The following is an 18,123-nucleotide window of genomic DNA, read 5'->3' on the forward strand; positions in this document are numbered from 1 at the left end:
GACCAGACGAAGAGGAAAATAAGCATATCACACTACAAAACATGATTTCTTCTTTAAAACTGCCGCACTGGTTTGTTTTTACTTCCTTTTTTTTTTTTTTTTTTTGCAGACATCAACAATCCTTGCCATATTGCATGTACAGATGCAAGGATTAATATTGCCACCTAGTGGGCAGAATTGGATCTGCGCAATGTAATTTTCAATTAGAATATGGATGTAGCCAGGTTAACACACATGCTTTATGAGACATGTTATCTAAAGGAAATGCAACTAAATGCATTAAGCAATTGCTTTTCAATGGCTTTTGTTTCAAGATAATGCAATGAGTTAAGAAATTTGAGATAAGAGTGTGTGTGTGTTACCCCTGCTACATCTGTACGTTCAATTAGAATATGACAGTGCTACATCTCTCCTGAAAAATATATTAAAAGACATTGCATTATAAAGTACAATCAGCAGCTGACCGAAGGTTCAGTTTTTTTCACTGCCTATTGCATATTGACTTTTTTGTAGATTATTTTGTAGATTTTTGTTGTAGAATACTTCTTATGGGCTCATGCAAACGACATTGTGCCCTCTGAACATACGGTCCGTGAGTGGGTCGTATGTCCAGGAGTGGCATACATCGTGTGAACGGGAGCACACAGCACAACATCATAGGTTACTATGACACTGTGCGCATCGGGCCGCCCGCTGGACTATTGTCCCACACTCATATGATCTTATAAATGTGGGACAATAGCCCCGAGGGCGCCCCGAAGCACACAGCATCATAGTAACCTACGATTCTGTGCACGATGTATGCCGCTCCGGGACATATGGCCCGCTCATGGACCGTATGTCTCGGAGAGCATACGGTCATTTGCATGAGCCCTATGATACAGTATTTTTTTTGTTTATTTTATCCAAATATGTCTACTATATAAGTGACCTTATTGATTGACAGTATGTTGTTCTGAGAAGTATTTTTTAACGCTGAAATAAATAAGGATACTACCTTAGGGTATTGAGCATAAACATACAGGGGCACAGTTATTAAGACTGATGTTTTAGACGCCGGCCTCTCCATAACTTCGGCGCATCCAGAGCCAGTTCTAAATGTGAGATGGCTTCCGAGTTGTCTTACATTTGGACCATTTAATATGCCTAAAACAGGTGTGGAAAATGGTGAATGAGACAGGCCTGCCAGCCATCCCCTTCCCAGCCTACACTGCGCCCACAATTTTAGAACTGGCATGAGCGGGGCAAAGACACAGATAGTGGCGCAACTAACTCTCTGCACCTGAAATATGTCTAATTTAGGGGTATGTCAGCATAGTAAATGACCCTCACAGTATTTTAAATTTGCCAATATAGATAACCACACTCAAAATTAGCATTAAATGAGATACCTCAGCCAGAACTAATAATATAACAGTTGGCTGAGAAGCTGAACAGTGGGCTGAGATGGACCCTGGAACACTGTGGCCCTTCATTTGTTATCCAGGCACCGCAGCTCATTCAGAAATGTGACTATGATTGGAACTGTAGTTCCTTATAATAGTCAATCACTGGTTTATGGTGAGTGTGTAACCATCAGACACCTCACTAGTAAGTGTCGTAATAGCTGAAGATCCAGAGTACCCCTTTTTACAATCTAACATTGGTTTATTTTATTATGTTTTTCATTTTTTAAATAGCCCCACTATAGTAATGAAGCTTGTAGTGTTTTGTCCATGGTATCCATCGACGGTGAAAACACTTAGGTCATTGTTGGCATCCAGCAATATTTTTCTAAGGTTTGCTTTCGTTAACTCACTTAAAAATTACCTTTATATAACCAAATTATTTAGAGCTGGCATACGATGAGGTTCACTGATGGGATTCCTTCTTCAACCTTTCCTTTATTGACACTTTGCTGCCATCTAGTGAAAACGAGCAGTAAAGACACTAGGTGGTTTGTAAGACCAGTCATATTCTACTACTACTACTAATAATAATAATAATAACAATAATAAATAAATAATCTTTATTTTATGTCATTTCAGTGATAGTCTGATCATTGTAAACATTAATTAATATAGCATATTTTGCGCAGACAAAAGATTTGTTAAAAATAAGATCCCACAAACTTAATTTCAAGCCTCTCCCATCCCTCACCACTTTATTGATGGCGCCTTTTCATGTTCTGTGCGCTTGATCTGTAAAGGCAATGTTTTAAGAGGGCCTGTCTCCTCTCCTGATATCTCTGTTTTAGTGACTACTTACATTCCCTGTGTAAAAACAATTTGAGCGCATGTTTTCTTTTGCCATTCTCCTATTATTCTTACTAGATGTTTATGAATGGATTGCCAGCAGTCTGCTATAAAGGTCCTTCTGAGTTTTACTAGTTGGGGGCATGCATGTGCATAGTCTGACACCATCTAATCAATGGTCCCGGTGTCAGGCTGTGCACATCCCTTATTGGTAACACTCAGATGGACCTTCATTGCAGAATACTGGCAATTTATTCATATACTTTTGGTAGGAATAACAGAAGACTGGCACAACATAGAGTCATAAGATTATATGTTGCAGAATTGCTATTACCAGGGGCATTGCTAGGTTAAAACATTTGAGGCCTGGGCCCCTGATGTTTTGTTCCAGGCCCAGAATGTCCTGCCTGCTAGATATAACCATATTGCTGTCCTCAGGACGGCAATACAATTGAATCAAATGCACTGGAAGATCTAAAGGACCTGTGATGACATCACAGGTCATGTGGCCAGTAAAACAGGCAGTGGTTGAGAAGAACCTGCAATGATGCCACCATCATGTGACCAGTGCAGGAGAGGACGGGAGTGAAGAGGAGAAGTCCTGGGGGAAGAAGCTGTGGTGATGTCTGCTGCATAAGGAGAAGTTAGTAAAGGGAGACGCAGAGCAATGCTGGGAGTTATGGTTATTTAACTGGACAATAGGATAAGAGGGGCACACCTACATCTAATTCACATCGACCACTAAACAGTAATACATTTTTAATGTATTAAATATACGGTACCTAATAAGTACTGTATATTTAATAAATTTTTAATGTATTACTGTTTAGTGGTTGATGTGAATTAGATGTAGGTGTGCCCCTCTTATCCTATTGTACATTTATCTCCTTTAAGGTTTGGGGTAACCTCTTTAGGGGGAGCACCCTTTTTTCATTACAACTTGGAGGGTGAGCCATCCCGATATATCTTACTGGTTATTTAACTGGGACTGAATGTTTGGGCTGAAGGGAGTGATGTTATTTACATGGAACTGTGTGTTGGAGGTGGCTATAGGATGGAGTGATGTTATTTACATGGGACTGTATGTTGATGGTGGCTGTGGGAGGGAGTTATGGTATTTATATGGTACAGTATGTTGAAATCGGCTGGGGAGGGAGTGATGTTATTTACATGGGACTGAATGTTTAGGGAGGATGTTTACGTGGGATTGCCTGTTGGAGGCGGATGGGGAGGGGGTGATATTATTTACATGGGACTGTATTTTGAAAGGGGCTGTAGATAGAGAATTATGTTATTTATTTGGGACTGTATATTGGAGGTGGCTGGAGAGATGGTGCAATGTTATTTACATGGGACTCTATGGCGGACAGAGGGAAATAGTGTTATTTACATAGGACTATATATTAGAGGGGATGAAGGGAGGGGAGTGATGCTATTTATATGGGACTGTATTTTGGAGGGGGCAGGGGAGATGGTGTGGGGGCACTATAGGAGGGACTTATAGATCTTCCTTATTTCTACAAAGAGCACTATGGGGGCTCTGCAAGGGCATTATTAATACTGGAGGGCTCTTCTACTAATGGAGACTCTTGAGGAGCATTATCACTTATGGGGGCACTGTAGGGGGCAGTATTACTAATGAGGGCATTCTGGAAAGGAATTACTATTACTGGGACTTTGAGGGGAACTATGACTATGGGGGGCACCATTATTTCTTCAGGATTAGTGTTGAGCAAGAATATTGGAATCGCTAATTTGAATCGCAAAAATCACCACTTCCAGGATTTGTGAATATTTAGAATATAGTGCTATATATTCGTATTCGCGAATAGTGTTGAATATTCTAATCGCTAATTTATCACAAATTTATTGCAAATATATTACAATGCCGATTTTCGCAATCAAGTAAACAATTACTGGAGATCACAAATTCTCAAATTTGTTATTTATGGCGAATATTCGGCCAAAAATGTGTGAAATATTGCGAATTTGAATATCGCCTTTGCCGCTCATCGCTATTCAGGATAGTATTTGGGGGAATTGGGGAGCACAGCGAGCAGCAGGATAACACTGGGGGACTCCAGGTTTGGGGATGATGATAGAAATGTGAGGAAGTTAAGATGTCTGTGAAGACGAGGCAGCTGAAAGAAGTTGTTCAGACCAAATGGAGAAGATGATGACAGAGAAGATCTACATAAGAGGAGACGTCACCTGGGAGGCCCTGGATGTGACATGTATGTGCTGCTGTATAGCAAGTACAGGGAAGTGCGGGGGGAGGGTTGATTTAGAAAACCGGGCCATAATTATTGGTGCTTGGGCCCCAGATCTTTTGAGACCCTAGCAATGCCCCTGGTTATTATACAGAAAATGCAAGTAGTTACTAAAACAGAAATGTCAGGAGAAGTTAAAGGCCCTCCTTAATATACTGCATTAATGTTCAGTCTATCATAGTGAGTCCATTAAGGGCCATTAACTACTGTATGTGGACTTTTGGTGACAAAATTATAATGGATTCCTGCTTACTTTATCACAACTTGTCACATTTAGGCTACTTGCACACTACATTCCCAGCAGGGTTCAGCAAAAACGCTTCCGTTACTGATAATACATCCGGCTGTTTCCGTTATGAAAGGATCTGGTTGTATTATCTTTTACATAGTCAAGACAGATCCGGCATTAAAACCATTGTAAGTAAATGGGTGCCGGACACATTTTCTGTTGTGTCTAAGAAAATGGATCCAGTACCATTGAATTGCATTGTGTGTCATGCAGTTTCGCCCGCATCCCATGCGAGACAGAAAACGGCAGCTTTCTGCCATTTTCTGTCCGGTATGAGAACGCAAGCAAACGGAACGGAATGTATTCTGGTGCATTCCATTCTGTACAGTTTTGTCCCCATTGACAATAAATGTGGACAAAATGGAAACCTGTGAAAGTAGCCTTCCCTATATACTTAGCCAAAATAGTAATGAAATCACAAACAAATATAACATATCATACTGATATTTATTCACTAAACAAGTTTACAACTGTAATTCACTCTAGAAGTTTTCAAAATGATGAGTAAAATGGGTCTGGTCCCTCTTGTTGAGGATCTGGCAAGCTTTCTCAACATTTTTTGTCATTCCTGGAGGACCACAACTGAAAACTCCAACTTTTTTAACCTTAAAAAGAAAGCACAAATAATTATTGTATTGTTGATGTGTAGCTGATGATAATTAATACTGGTGGTGATTTTTTGTAATTAGCTGTGGAATAAACCTAGAACAATATGGCGGTTTTAAATGCAACCTATTGCGCCATCAGAGTACAGTAAGTACGTAAGACTGTATGTAGAGTATGTGTACTTGTGGTCTGTTTCCATATTTTTTTCTAAACCTGAGATCAGATTGGATCCGGGCAGAGGAAAAAAGTTAGGAAAGCGTTAGGATGGATCAAGCCAGGAAAACACATATACACATACAAACTTCCTAAATTTTAAAGATAGTGAAAGGGAGACTGGTAATTTTTGGAGTTACAGTGACAGCCACAGTTCTCCCTTAAAAGGAAAATTTCCCATAAGGCCTCATGTAGATGACTATTTTTGGTCCACATCTAATCCACATTGTTTGCAGATCTGATGTAGACCCATTTATTTTCATGGTGCTGCAAAACAGACAGCACGCCGTGTACTGTCCGCATCTGTATGTCTGTTCCATCGGCCCGCAAAAAAGATGTCCTATTCTTCTCCGTTTTGTGGACAAGAATAGGACATTTCTACAGGGGTAAAAAAAAGTGGCAGCATGCAACACAAAACACATACAGTCATGTTCGAGAGGCCTAACAATGAAAACATTGCTTCCATAAAAGTGACATCTTCCACTGCCCCAAAGTGGTCCATGTACAGTGCTAGCCCCGGTAAATAAGCTTTATTTGACCTCCTTCACACTTCCAGGCTGTTCTGTTCTCAGCTACTACTCACAGTGACTACGTCTGGTTAAGGCCTCATATGCAGGCAAATGAGCACCACTTGCATAAAGTATTTAAGGAAGGAACTTTGAACCTATAAATTCCTACAATTAAAGGGAACCTGTCACATGGATCATGGTCTCCAGTCTGCAGGCCTCATGTTATGGAGCAGAAGGATGTGAGCAGACTGATATACATTTTCAGTACACAGCATATCCTTTATTAATTTACATTTTTACTCATTCTGGAGTACAGTGGGCAGTCCTACTAAATAATTGACAGCTCTGCCTATATGAGTGCACATACAAAGATACACATCGCTGAGTAGGAGCACCTGCTGGACTCTTAAGCCCAGAATAAGTAGATATTTAAATCAATATATAATAAGCTATATATCTGTAAATAATAAATCAAGGCAACTGGACGTACTGTAGATTTCTTGAAAACGTTTCACTCGTTCTTCCAACGAGCTTTCTCAATTCTCAGTGATTGTACAAAAGATCTGGGAATAAATATGTAACTGAATCCACATCTGGTAATTATACCCAGCATTGGGTCAAAGGTGTTGATTCCATTATCCTAATTGGAGTCAGTAGGTGATAAATACTTCCCAGAAAAAGGTGTCAAGACAGCATTGTATGTGGCAGACAATAGATGTCTACCCCCCCCCCCCCCCACCTCTATTCAAGCTTGGCTTCTCCAATTAGGATAATGGAATCAACACCTTTGACCCAATGCTGGGTATAATTACCAGATGTGGATTCAGTTACATATTTATTCCCAGAATTTTTGTACAGTTACTCAGAATTTAGAAAGCTCGTTGGAGGAACGAGTGAAACGTTTTCAAGAAATCTACAGTACGTCCAGTTGCCTTGTTTTATTCTTTACAGATATACCATGACCTGGATAAATGAGAACCTTCACAGACATAATAAGCTATAGTTAAAGTTTAATATTTTCCTACAGAACTAAACATTGATCAGCTTAGCTCTGCTTACTCTATAATGTACTGCCTACAAATAGACTGGTATGTTCAATGTGAAAGGTTCCTTCAACCCCTTAGTGACCACCCATACACCGTTTTACAGTGGCCACTAAGGGGTTAAAGGAACCATTCACTATTTATAGGCAGGAGGAGCTAAGCTGATCGGTATATCATTTTGTGGGGAAATATTTAGTATATGTGTGAGGGGCCTCATATGAGAGCTGCTCTAATGGCCAGGACTGGCAGAAGCGCTGATCCAGGCTGTTTAACACCTAAGATGCTATGGGCAATATCGCCCGCAGCATGTAAATGGTTACAGAGGGAGCAGACTCACTCTTTCTCCCATCCGCACCTCATGAATGAGATTGCTGATTGCCAATGTCTGTACACGCAGGCCGGGGCCTGTTATGGTGCAGCCTGCTAACAGATGTCAGTATGGCACCGACAGTAAAATATATTTCACTGCATGAACAGTGCAAATATTTAGAACTCAAATGATTACCTATTATGCATTGTGGGACTATTAAATGGTTAAAATAAAAATAAAAATCAGATACAAAAAAGAAATACACTTTTTATCCACTGGAAAAAAATACTTTTCAATGGACAAAAACATAGCAAAAACATAATCTCTGCATATTTGGTATTGCCATGTCTGTAACAACCTACACTACACAATTATCAAGTAATTTATCCTGTGCAATCAATGCCAGAATCGCTGCTTTTTGCTTTTTTGCCGCCCAAAAAACTGAATAAAAAGTAATCCAAAAGTGTAATGTAACACAAAATTATACCAATGCAAATAATAAAACCTCACACAGTTCTGTAGAAAGAAAAATAAAAAAACGTTATGGGTCTTTAGATGCTGCAATGCAAAAACATTTTCTTTTTAACAAAAACGTTGTTATTGTGCAAAAGTAGTAAAACATAAAAAAAAAATATGGGGATCATTTACTAACAGACATATGCCACTTTTGGTGTATATCTGTTGCAGATTACGGCACAAAGGTCATTTGCACCACAAACGCTCATGCCAGGTCTAAAAAAAGGGGGCATGACGTGGGTGGTGAAAAGGGGGGGCCAGCAGTCCCATCTCATTTATCAGTTTCTACGCCTGTTTTAGGCAGAGAAAATGGTCTAACTATACACCAGCAAGGGAGTTGGCATAGATTTAGACAAGTGTAAAGTCTGCTAAAGTTATGTAGAGGCCAGTGCCTCTACATAACTTAGGTGGATGAACCGCCAGCACAGCAGGGACAAAGACTGGCGTCCAAAAAGCCGACCCTCATAACTGCCCCCCTATATGTATTTGGTGTCTCTGTAATTGTACTGACTCAGAAAATAAAGGTGTCAGGTTTTATTTATGCCAAAAAAAGAAAGCTGCAAAAGTTATGACAAAAACTCAGTGGCAGTATTGCTGTTTTTTCCCATCTTCATCTCAGAAACAGTTAATAAAAGTTAATCAGTAAGTTATATGTACCCTAAAATAGCAGCTTTAAAAGCTATAACTGGTCCTGCAAAAAAAAAAGCCCTCATACAGCAACATCATCGGTAAAATAAAAAATGATAATGAAAAAAAAAAACTTGGTTATTAAGGCACAAAAAACTAAGAGGTTTGAGAGTTGTCGCAGAATAAAGATGGGTAGAATATTTCTACAATGTGTCCCCCACTGGTTGCTTGAATGAAGTGGCAGCAGTGCTAGGAAAAGCCCTGTTTCACTTTGTCCACTGCTGGCTCGATTCTGCATTTTCCAAATGATGACATGGTTGGCCATTGGCTATAATAGACCAGTTATGTGCCTACTGGACAAAACCAAGTGGAGTCATGAGGAGAGTAAATGGACCAGCACTTTCTTAGGTGTGCTGAGGTTTTCTTGTAGCAATCATGGGGGTCACATCAGTTGAACCCTCGCTTATTTGACATATCCAAGCAAAATAACATAAAAGTCTAAAAGCCATCTTCAAGGAGTTTGAACTACAGTATGTTGGTTTTCTTATCAACGCTTTTTTGTTTTCTTTGTTTCTATATTAATATAACTCCAGCTGTTTCGCTGCTCAGAAATTAGAACAATGAATTAATTGCAACAGTTAAGTATATGGAAAAGTTATTAGCTGCCCTTTAATTAGCACAGTAGCAAAATTATTTCTCAGCAATCCTCTACAGCCATAATTTATTTTATTAAATTACGAGATATTAAAACAAAACAATAATTAGCACTCGGGGTATATTAGCATGGTTTTTAAAATCACTTATAATAATGTGTCAATGTTGAATAGAGAACTGTATTAACTGCATTGAAGATGCTGAACAGAAATTAATTAGATCCATTTGACTTCCATCCAAATTTTACACACTAAATCACTCACCTCGGGGTAAATTTCCTGCAGAGAGGTGAGAAACGGCTCAAACTGCGGCCTTCCAAAATGAGTGATAGATCGTAAACCTGTGAATAAGCTACGGTTCAGAACCTTCTGGAAGTGTCTTTCACAAATATACTGCAATAGAAAATAAAATCTTTGTCTATTATCTGTTTCTGAATTAAATGCATACAGTATAAATGCAAATATCTAACCAGCCTATTGTGTTACATCAGGTCAATGTGTAAATGCATGGCCAAGACGTTCATTTGTGTTAAGATGAAACAACAGTATAGGGAAGAAATGTTGTGACTTCAAACTTAGAATCAGTGTTAGTGCCCTTAGAAGAAACACAAGGGTGGGTTGTCCTTGCTATATTGGTCTGTATAGTGAATTCATTGTTTTTAGTTGCTAGTTTGGTGCACTTGTTTCCCCATATGGATATTTAGAATCTATTACCTTGTCCTCTATAATATCTAGCCTGATTTTGATATTTTGGTATTACATTTTTACGTGCCTAGACCAAACTATGTAATGTAAATGTAAAGTGTTACTTTATGATACCTTGTGGACATTTATACACACATGTGAACAACATTTTTGTACCTTTCCATTAAAGAAAGAAAAACCCACAATGGTCACTGAACTAACTTGAAACTAACAAAAGTAATAACAAATAAGAATTTACTGAAAATCGACTAATGAAAATCAGACATTGCTTCTGAAGTGTGGTTCGGCAAAATAATGAAAAAATAAAAATAAATGAAACTGGCCTGGACAAAAATGATGGTTCCTGTAGAAAAGATTGAAATCATTTGACCATAGGTACATGTTAAGCTAAGATGTGTCCTACATCACAAGTGTCTTCAAACTTGCAATCAGTCATTTAATGGGTGAAAAGCAGTCACTCTGAGTTGTCTCAGGAGATTAGAAAGACAATTATAGACAAACATGTTAAAAGTAAAGGCATAAGACCATCTCCAAGCAGCTTAATGTTCCCGTTTTTCTTTTTTATTGAAAACTCCTTTATTACAATCAAATCATCAAAAATACATACTTTTTACTGCAATATTAGTGGTACTTTTCTGCAGTACAATTACTCTAAAATGACATAAAAGTATAGCCTCTCTTACATTTGTAGGAAATTATAGTGAAATGAAAAAGCTACACGAATGCACTTCTTCTTCTATCAGGAACGCTTTTACTGGCCTATTTCCTCTCCCTATTAGGAAATCATATAAAAGCACACTATAAATAACTCAAGATATATTATAATTGTCAGTTTTATGTTAGAAAGAAAATTGGGGAAATATGTAAGGATTTAGAAAGACATATTTTGGAAAACATAACTTTGACCCAAAAACAGTAAATGCATTTTTTCCTGGAAAAAAACAATATATACCATGGTAAACAGAAATGACATAATTCTACTCAGTGGCCACTTTATAAGGTGCCAATTTCCAGAGCTGGATAGAACATATTCAAGACACTCTGTGCCAGATGCAGCAAAGCAGCCCCAGAACATAACCGAGCCTCCTCCTTGTTCCACAGTACGTTCAATGTTCTTTTCTTTGTAGGCTTTATTTTGCGTCTGTGAACATAGAACTGATGTGACTTGCACCAGTTTTGTCTCAATTGTCCAAAAGTCATTCTCTCAGAAGCTTTGTGGCTCAATATGCAGACTCACTTTTATGATTTATTTTCGACAGTGATTTCCTCCTCGGAATGGTGCGATCTGACACTGATGTACCTTGACCTTGGAGTTCACCTCTAATCTCTTTGGAAATTGTTCTAGGCTCTTTGGTTACCATTTGTATTATCCAGCTCATCAATTTGTCATCAAATTTCCTCTTGTGGCCACGTCCAGGGAGGTTGGCTACAGTCCCATAGACCTTAAACCTCTTAATAATATATGTAACTGTTATGTAGTAACAGGTACATCACTAGTGGAGAGTTTAGCAGTACACACAGAGTCTGAATAAAACTAGAGACCACTGATGGAGATTGTAAGGTTGCTGCAGACCTGTGCTGGTTCCATAGCAAGGCAATGTTCCCCAAATAAGACAACTCTGAAACTGTATATTATCATATCAAGATACTGTAGACTAGAACCTCTAACATTTCGCACACCTTATTGACTTAATGTCATGAAGAATGCATGCTCTTCTGATTACAAGATGTTCTATCCAGCTCCAGAAATTGGCAGCCTATAAAGTGGCCACTGAGTAGAATTATGTCATTTCTGTTTACCATGGTATGTATTATTTTTCCAGGAAGGAAAAAATGCATTTACTGTTTTTGGGTCAAAATTATGTTTTCCAAAATAAGCCTTCCTAAATCCTTACATATCATCTATCCCCATTTTACTTTCTAACATAAAACTGACAATTATTATATATCTTGAGTTATTTATAGTGTACTTTTATATGATTTCCTAATAGAGGAAATAGGTCAGTAAAAGCATTCCTGATAGAACATTAGTGGTACTTTTCTGCAGTACAATCACTCTAAAATTACATAAAAGTATAGCCTATCTTACATTTGTAGGAAATTATAGTGAAATGAAAAAGCTACACGAATGCACTTAAGGCTTCGCTCATAAATCACAAATGTTTTTAGTGTGCAATTTTTTAATGGCCTTGGTTAAATACATACTGTACTTTTATTTTTATTTTTTTCTGGTCCTATAGAGAAGCCTATAGGAAATTACTTGAAAACATGACACCTAGAACATGATGCCACTAACCGTCAAAAAATGCATTAAGAGCTTATTCACACGAGCAATATGGAACAAGTCAGAGCCTGTTGAGTGAAAATTGCCTCGTTAAAATAAGTCTAATTTCACAAATGTGAGGTATTTGTCCAGATGCAGTCTGCTTTTACAATAAGGCTTTACAGTGATCCTTTAATTCCAATGGATATATGCACATAAGCATTGTTTTTCACTGTTGTTCAGCCTATTTAGGAGAAATCGCTGCATAGCTTCATCCATTTTTCACACTGGACTGATTCATGCAAGTCAAGGCAATGGAGGTGCGTATTGTAACTCTTCATTTTCTTCATGGACATGAAAGATTACAAACAGATGCAATCCAGATGGAAAAAATGGAAACACTGAATTCAATCACAGACAAAAATTATTCAACTTACGAGTAAAATCATCTATTTTTCACTGAACAGACTCTGACACGATCATTGTTACTCATGTGGAAGAGGCCTAAAAGTACAGTAAAAATAAATGCCATAGAAATGGTAGTGTTCTTCAGTGGTGTACCTACAATGGAGGCAGACCATGCAGCTGCCTGTTGGGGAAGGGGGCCTGACCATGGATAAAAGGCTTTGCCCCTGAGTTACTCTTAATACAACAGCTCTAAGACCCCACCTTCCGGCTCCCCACTACTTGGTCTTCCATTATACAGTAGGTCAGCACTTCATTGGCTCTATAGCCACTCTGCCTGAGTACCAATGAGTGCTCCATGTTGTCTCTCTGCTGGGCTCTGGGCCAATCAGCATTAACATTGAGATCCTTCTGCTGATTGAAGCCCAGCCGATAAACTTTAGCGAGCTATGCTGAGGGACTTTATTCTTCTGCCAGCAGCCAGACAGTAAGTCAGAAATATGTGTGTGTGTGTGTGTGTGTGGGGGGGGGCACAATACACTAACAGCAGCAGGTGCAGTTCATAGAGGACAGGGGGACACACCAACAGCCGCAGGCACAGTTCATTGGGGGCAGAGTGACTATAGTGCCTTTTTCCAGAAGGGGTGGAGATAGGATGATACGTTTAAAAAGAAGAGAACTCTATTGGATCTTTGAGTTACAAACTCTCAAACCCAGAGGGATCAATGTTGTCTTTAGGGTTATATGAATATCTTTCACTATTGTGTTTTTTGGTTTATTATTTCCTGTGGTTTTATGTCCGTTTTTCCCTTTCTTCTCCCCCCCCCCCTTCCCTCCCTCTTGTTCCCTTTTTCCTTATCCTTTCCTTCCCCTATTTGGTCTCATGGTTCTGATTAACTCTACTCGCCTCTCTCGTATGGGTTCTGTATATGTGCAATGATTGTATTCAATCCAACAACTGATTTTTTGTTTTATTTATTCTCTATATAGATGGACATGCAAGCTTGTTCTACACAGAATTACCTCCTTGGAAGCTATAAGACAGCAGGACCGAACTGGCAATTACGGATATGTGGAAAAATATTTTTTCATATTTTTTTGAATATTTACTGTTAGATGTATGTAATCACAATAGGACAGATGAAGACACAGACAGGATGCGACCCAATACCATATTTTTTATTGTTTTCCGTACATTGTGGGACCTTTAGCACAGTGTAGATGGCCAGTGCTACAGGCTATATATTTGTGCATATTGGCTCCCCAGGATATTACACAGTCTGCATGTGATTGGATGGTCTTCTCATGTTGGGGAACCGGGATGCAGAGTCGCTTCGTGGTGACGGCTGCGTCTATGGCCTCTGATCGGGTGACCTCCGGCGGAGGCACCACTCCATTTAAGACTAAGTGTGACTGCCTATGACGTGTGGACCGTTAGAGACATAATCATTGATATATGAGGAAGCGGAGCTGGTGAACAAGAGTGATAGTGGCGGTATGCCATTGCCTGTTCTACAGTGTTTGACTCCCGTCTCTTGAGTTTTTACTAAAGATATAGTGTGGTATGATCGGTCCAGTGTTATGAATGGCGGTCATGTGACCTTGTCACATGATATGTATGTGTCAGACTGTTTCTACCTTGACTTGGGAACGAGCATGCTCAGTTCCTGTCTGGTGCTGGATCGCCATCTTGGATGTTGGCATTTGTGTGTTCTATGTGTCGTCTCGTGGGATGAGGAGTTTCCCACGCCTGTGCACTACGCAATTCCGGACGCCGACTGTGTCCTGCCGTCTCAAGCTGTATGTGAGGTTTTCTATTAGATGAATTACTTGTTTTTAATCAGCACAATCATGTACACTTGATTTGAATTATTGATTAATGATGCTGTGCACTGTAAATACATGAATTTATGACCAGAACTTTTGACACATAGCACTTTATGATATATGATCACTTTTTAGTGAGATATAATTATGTTCACTTGATTTACATTGTTTTTAATAGTGTTTTTGTACAAATTAATGTATAATTATGTAATCACTTTTCTAATCATGTTTGCTATATAAACACTTGATGTTGCACTATGTACTATGGCTTGACAAAGGCTCCATGGAGTGAGCTGAAACGTTGCTGTCTTTCACATGGGTGAATAAAAATACCTTTTTCACAAAGACCTGAGTGCTGCCTTGGCCTTTCCTGTATTTATCTAATAAATTGCACCACTGTGGATTTGTGTGCTGCTCATCAATTTTTCAACATATGTACAGTACAGACCAAAAGTTTGGACACACCTTCTCATTCAAAGAGTTTGCTTTATTTCATGACTATGAAAATTGTAGATTCACACTGAAGGCATCAAAACTATAAATTAAAACATGTGGAATTATATACATAACAAAAAAGTGTGAAACAACTGAAAATATGTCATATTCTAGGTTCTTCAAAGTAGCCACCTTTTGCTTTGATTACTACTTTGCACACTCTTGGCATTCTCTTAATGAGCTTCAAGAGGTAGTCACCTGAAATAGTTTTCACTTCACAGGTGTGCCCTGTCAGGTTTAATAAGTGGAATTTCTTGCCTTATAAATGGGGTTGGGACCATCAGTTGCGTTGTGGAGAAGTCAGGTGGATACACAGCTGATAGTCCTACTGAATAGACTGTTAGAATTTGTATTATGGCAAGAAAAAAGCAGCTAAGTAAAGAAAAACCAGTGGCCATCACTACTTTAAGAAATGAAGGTCAGCCGAAAAATTGGGAAAACTTTGAAAGTGTCCCCAAGTGCAGTCACAAAAACCATCAAGCGCTACAAAGAAACTGGCTAACATGCGGACCGCCCCAGTAAAGGAAGAACAAGAGTCCCCTCTGCTGCGGAGGATAAGTTCATCCGAGTCACCAGCCTCAGATATCGCAGGTTAACAGCATCTCAGATTAGAGACCAGGTCAATGCCAGAGTTCTAGCAGCAGACACATCTCTAGAACAAGTGTTAAGAGGAGACTGTGTGAATAAGGCCTTCATGGTAGAATATCTGCTAGGAAACCACTGCTAAGGACAGGCAACAAGCAGAAGAGACTTATGTGGGCTAAAGAACACAAGGAATGGACATTAGACAGTGGAAATCTGTGCTTTGGTCTGATGAGTCCAAATTTGAGATCTTTGGTTCCAACCACAGTGTCTTTGTGCGACGCAGAAAAGGTGAACGGATGGACTCTACATGCCTGGTTCCCACCGTGAAGCATAGAGGAGGAGGTGTTATGGTGTGGGGGTGCTTTGCTGGTGACACCGTTGGGGATTTATTCAAAATTGAAGGCATACTGAACCAGCATGGCTACCACAGCATCTTGCAGCGGCATGCTATTCCATCCGGTTTGCGTTTAGTTGGACCATCATTAATTTTTCAACAGGACAATGACCCCAAACACACCTCCAGGCTGTGTAAGGGCTATTTGAGCATAAAGGAGAGTGATGGGGTCCTGTGCCAGATGACCTGGCCTCCACAGTCACCGGACCTGAACCCAATCAAGATGGTTTGGGGTGAGCTGGACCGCAGAGTGAAGGCAAAAGGGCCAACAAGTGCTAAGCATCTCTGGGAACTCCTTCATGACTGTTGGAAGACCATTTCAGTTGACTACCTCTTGAAGCTCATCAAGAGAATGCCAAGAGTGTGCAAAGCAGTATTCAAAGCAAATGGTGGCTATTTTGAAGAACCTAGAATATGACATATTTTCAGTTGTTTCACACGTTTTTGTTATGTATATCATTCCACATGTGTTAATTCATAGTTTTGATGCCTTCAATGTGAATCTACAATTTTCATAGTCATGAAAATAAAGAAAACTCTTTGAATGAGAAGGTGTGTCCAAACTTTTGGTCTGTACTGTATATATATATATACACTTACCTAAAGAATTATTAGGAACACCTGTTCTATTTCTCATTAATGTGATTATCTAGTCAACCAATCACATGGCATTTGCTTCAATGCATGTAGGGTTGTGGTCCTGGTCAAGACAATCTCCTGAACTACAAACTGAATGTCAGAATGGGAAACAAAGGTGATTTAAGCAATTTAGAGCGTGGCATGGTTGTTGGTGCCAGACGGGCCGGTCTGAGTATTTCATAATCTGCTCAGTTACTGGAATTTTCATGCACAACCATTTCTAGGGTTTACAAAGAATGGTGTGAAAAGGGAAAACCATCCATGTTGATGCTAGAGGTCAGAGGAGAATGGGCCGACTGATTCAAGCTGATAGAAGAGCAACGTTGACTGAAATAACCACCCGTTACAACCGAGGTATGCAGCAAAGCATTTGTGAATCCACAACACGCACAACCTTGAGGCGGATGGGCTACAACAGCAGAAGACCCCACCGGGTACCACTCATCTCCACTACAAATAGGTAAAAGAGGCTACAATTTGCACGAGCTCACCAAAATTGGACTGTTGAAGACTGGAAAAATGTTGCCTGGTCTGATGAGTCTCGATTTCTGTTGAGACATTCAAATGGTAGAGTCCGAATTTGGCGTACACAGAATGAGAACATGTATCCATCATGCCTTGTTACCACTGTGCAGGCTGGTGGTGGTGGTGTAATGGTGTGGGGGATGTTTTCTGGGCACACTTTAGGCCCCTTAGTGCCAATTGGCCATCGTTTAAATGCCACGGGCTACCTGAGCATTGTTTCTGACCATGTCCATCCCTTCATGACCACCATGTACCCATCCTCTGATGGCTACTTCCAGCAGGATAATGCACCATGTCACAAAGCTCGAATCATTTCAAATTGGTTTCTTGAACATGACAATGAGTTCACTGTACTAAAATGGCCCCCACAGTCACGGTCTTCTGCTGTTGTAGCCCACCTTTCTTTCCCATTCTGACATTCAGTTTGGAGTTCAGAAGATTGTCTTGACCAGGACCACAACCCTACATGCATTGAAGCAACTGCCATGTGATTGGTTGACTAGATAATCGCATTAATGAGAAATAGAACAGGTGTTCCTAATAATTCTTTAGGTGAGTGTATACCCACAGCAGCAGCCACACTTCATGGGGGTATATGGCACACTATATAAAATGCAGCAGCAGGCAAAGGTAATGGGGCGGAGGAGGAGTAAGGGGTGGTTAGTGGGAGGGAATAGGGACAGGTAGTGGGATTTTCTACGGATGGGGCATGGCTGCCCAATTCAGATTCCTTCTATGGGCTCAATGATTTCTATGTATGCCCCTGGTATGCTCTATATTTCTGTTTTGACTTACAGATACTGTAAGATCAGGCCACAGTGTGGAGAAAAAATTCTAAGAAACATTATTCCAAAAATCGTTTGTTTTATAAATATACAGTCAGTGCATGAAATTAATATATTGTGTCCAAGATAGAAGAATGAGAATCGTAACGTTTTCTAATACTCATTCTAGGTAAACAAACGCACCAGCTTCATAATGCAGCATGCAGAGAAAGGAAATACAATAAAGATTG

General features: G+C 39.6%; 1 protein-coding gene across 1 annotated transcript in view; it reads right to left on the reverse strand.

The window, feature by feature from the left end:
- Positions 1-4,374: 4,374 nt before the first annotated feature.
- LOC122927672 (dual oxidase 1-like) overlaps positions 4,375-18,123 on the reverse strand; it is a 260,004-nt gene continuing 246,255 nt past the window's right edge. The window contains exons 32-33 of the mRNA XM_044279744.1: positions 9,535-9,663; positions 4,375-5,398 (exon numbers count right to left, since the gene is read on the reverse strand). Of these exons, the coding sequence (XP_044135679.1) occupies positions 5,276-5,398; positions 9,535-9,663 (252 nt within the window). The 3' untranslated portion in view covers positions 4,375-5,275. The remainder of the gene's footprint in view (positions 5,399-9,534; positions 9,664-18,123) is intronic.

Source organism: Bufo gargarizans, chromosome 2 (assembly GCF_014858855.1).
Source record: "Bufo gargarizans isolate SCDJY-AF-19 chromosome 2, ASM1485885v1, whole genome shotgun sequence".
Lineage (NCBI taxonomy): Eukaryota > Metazoa > Chordata > Amphibia > Anura > Bufonidae > Bufo > Bufo gargarizans.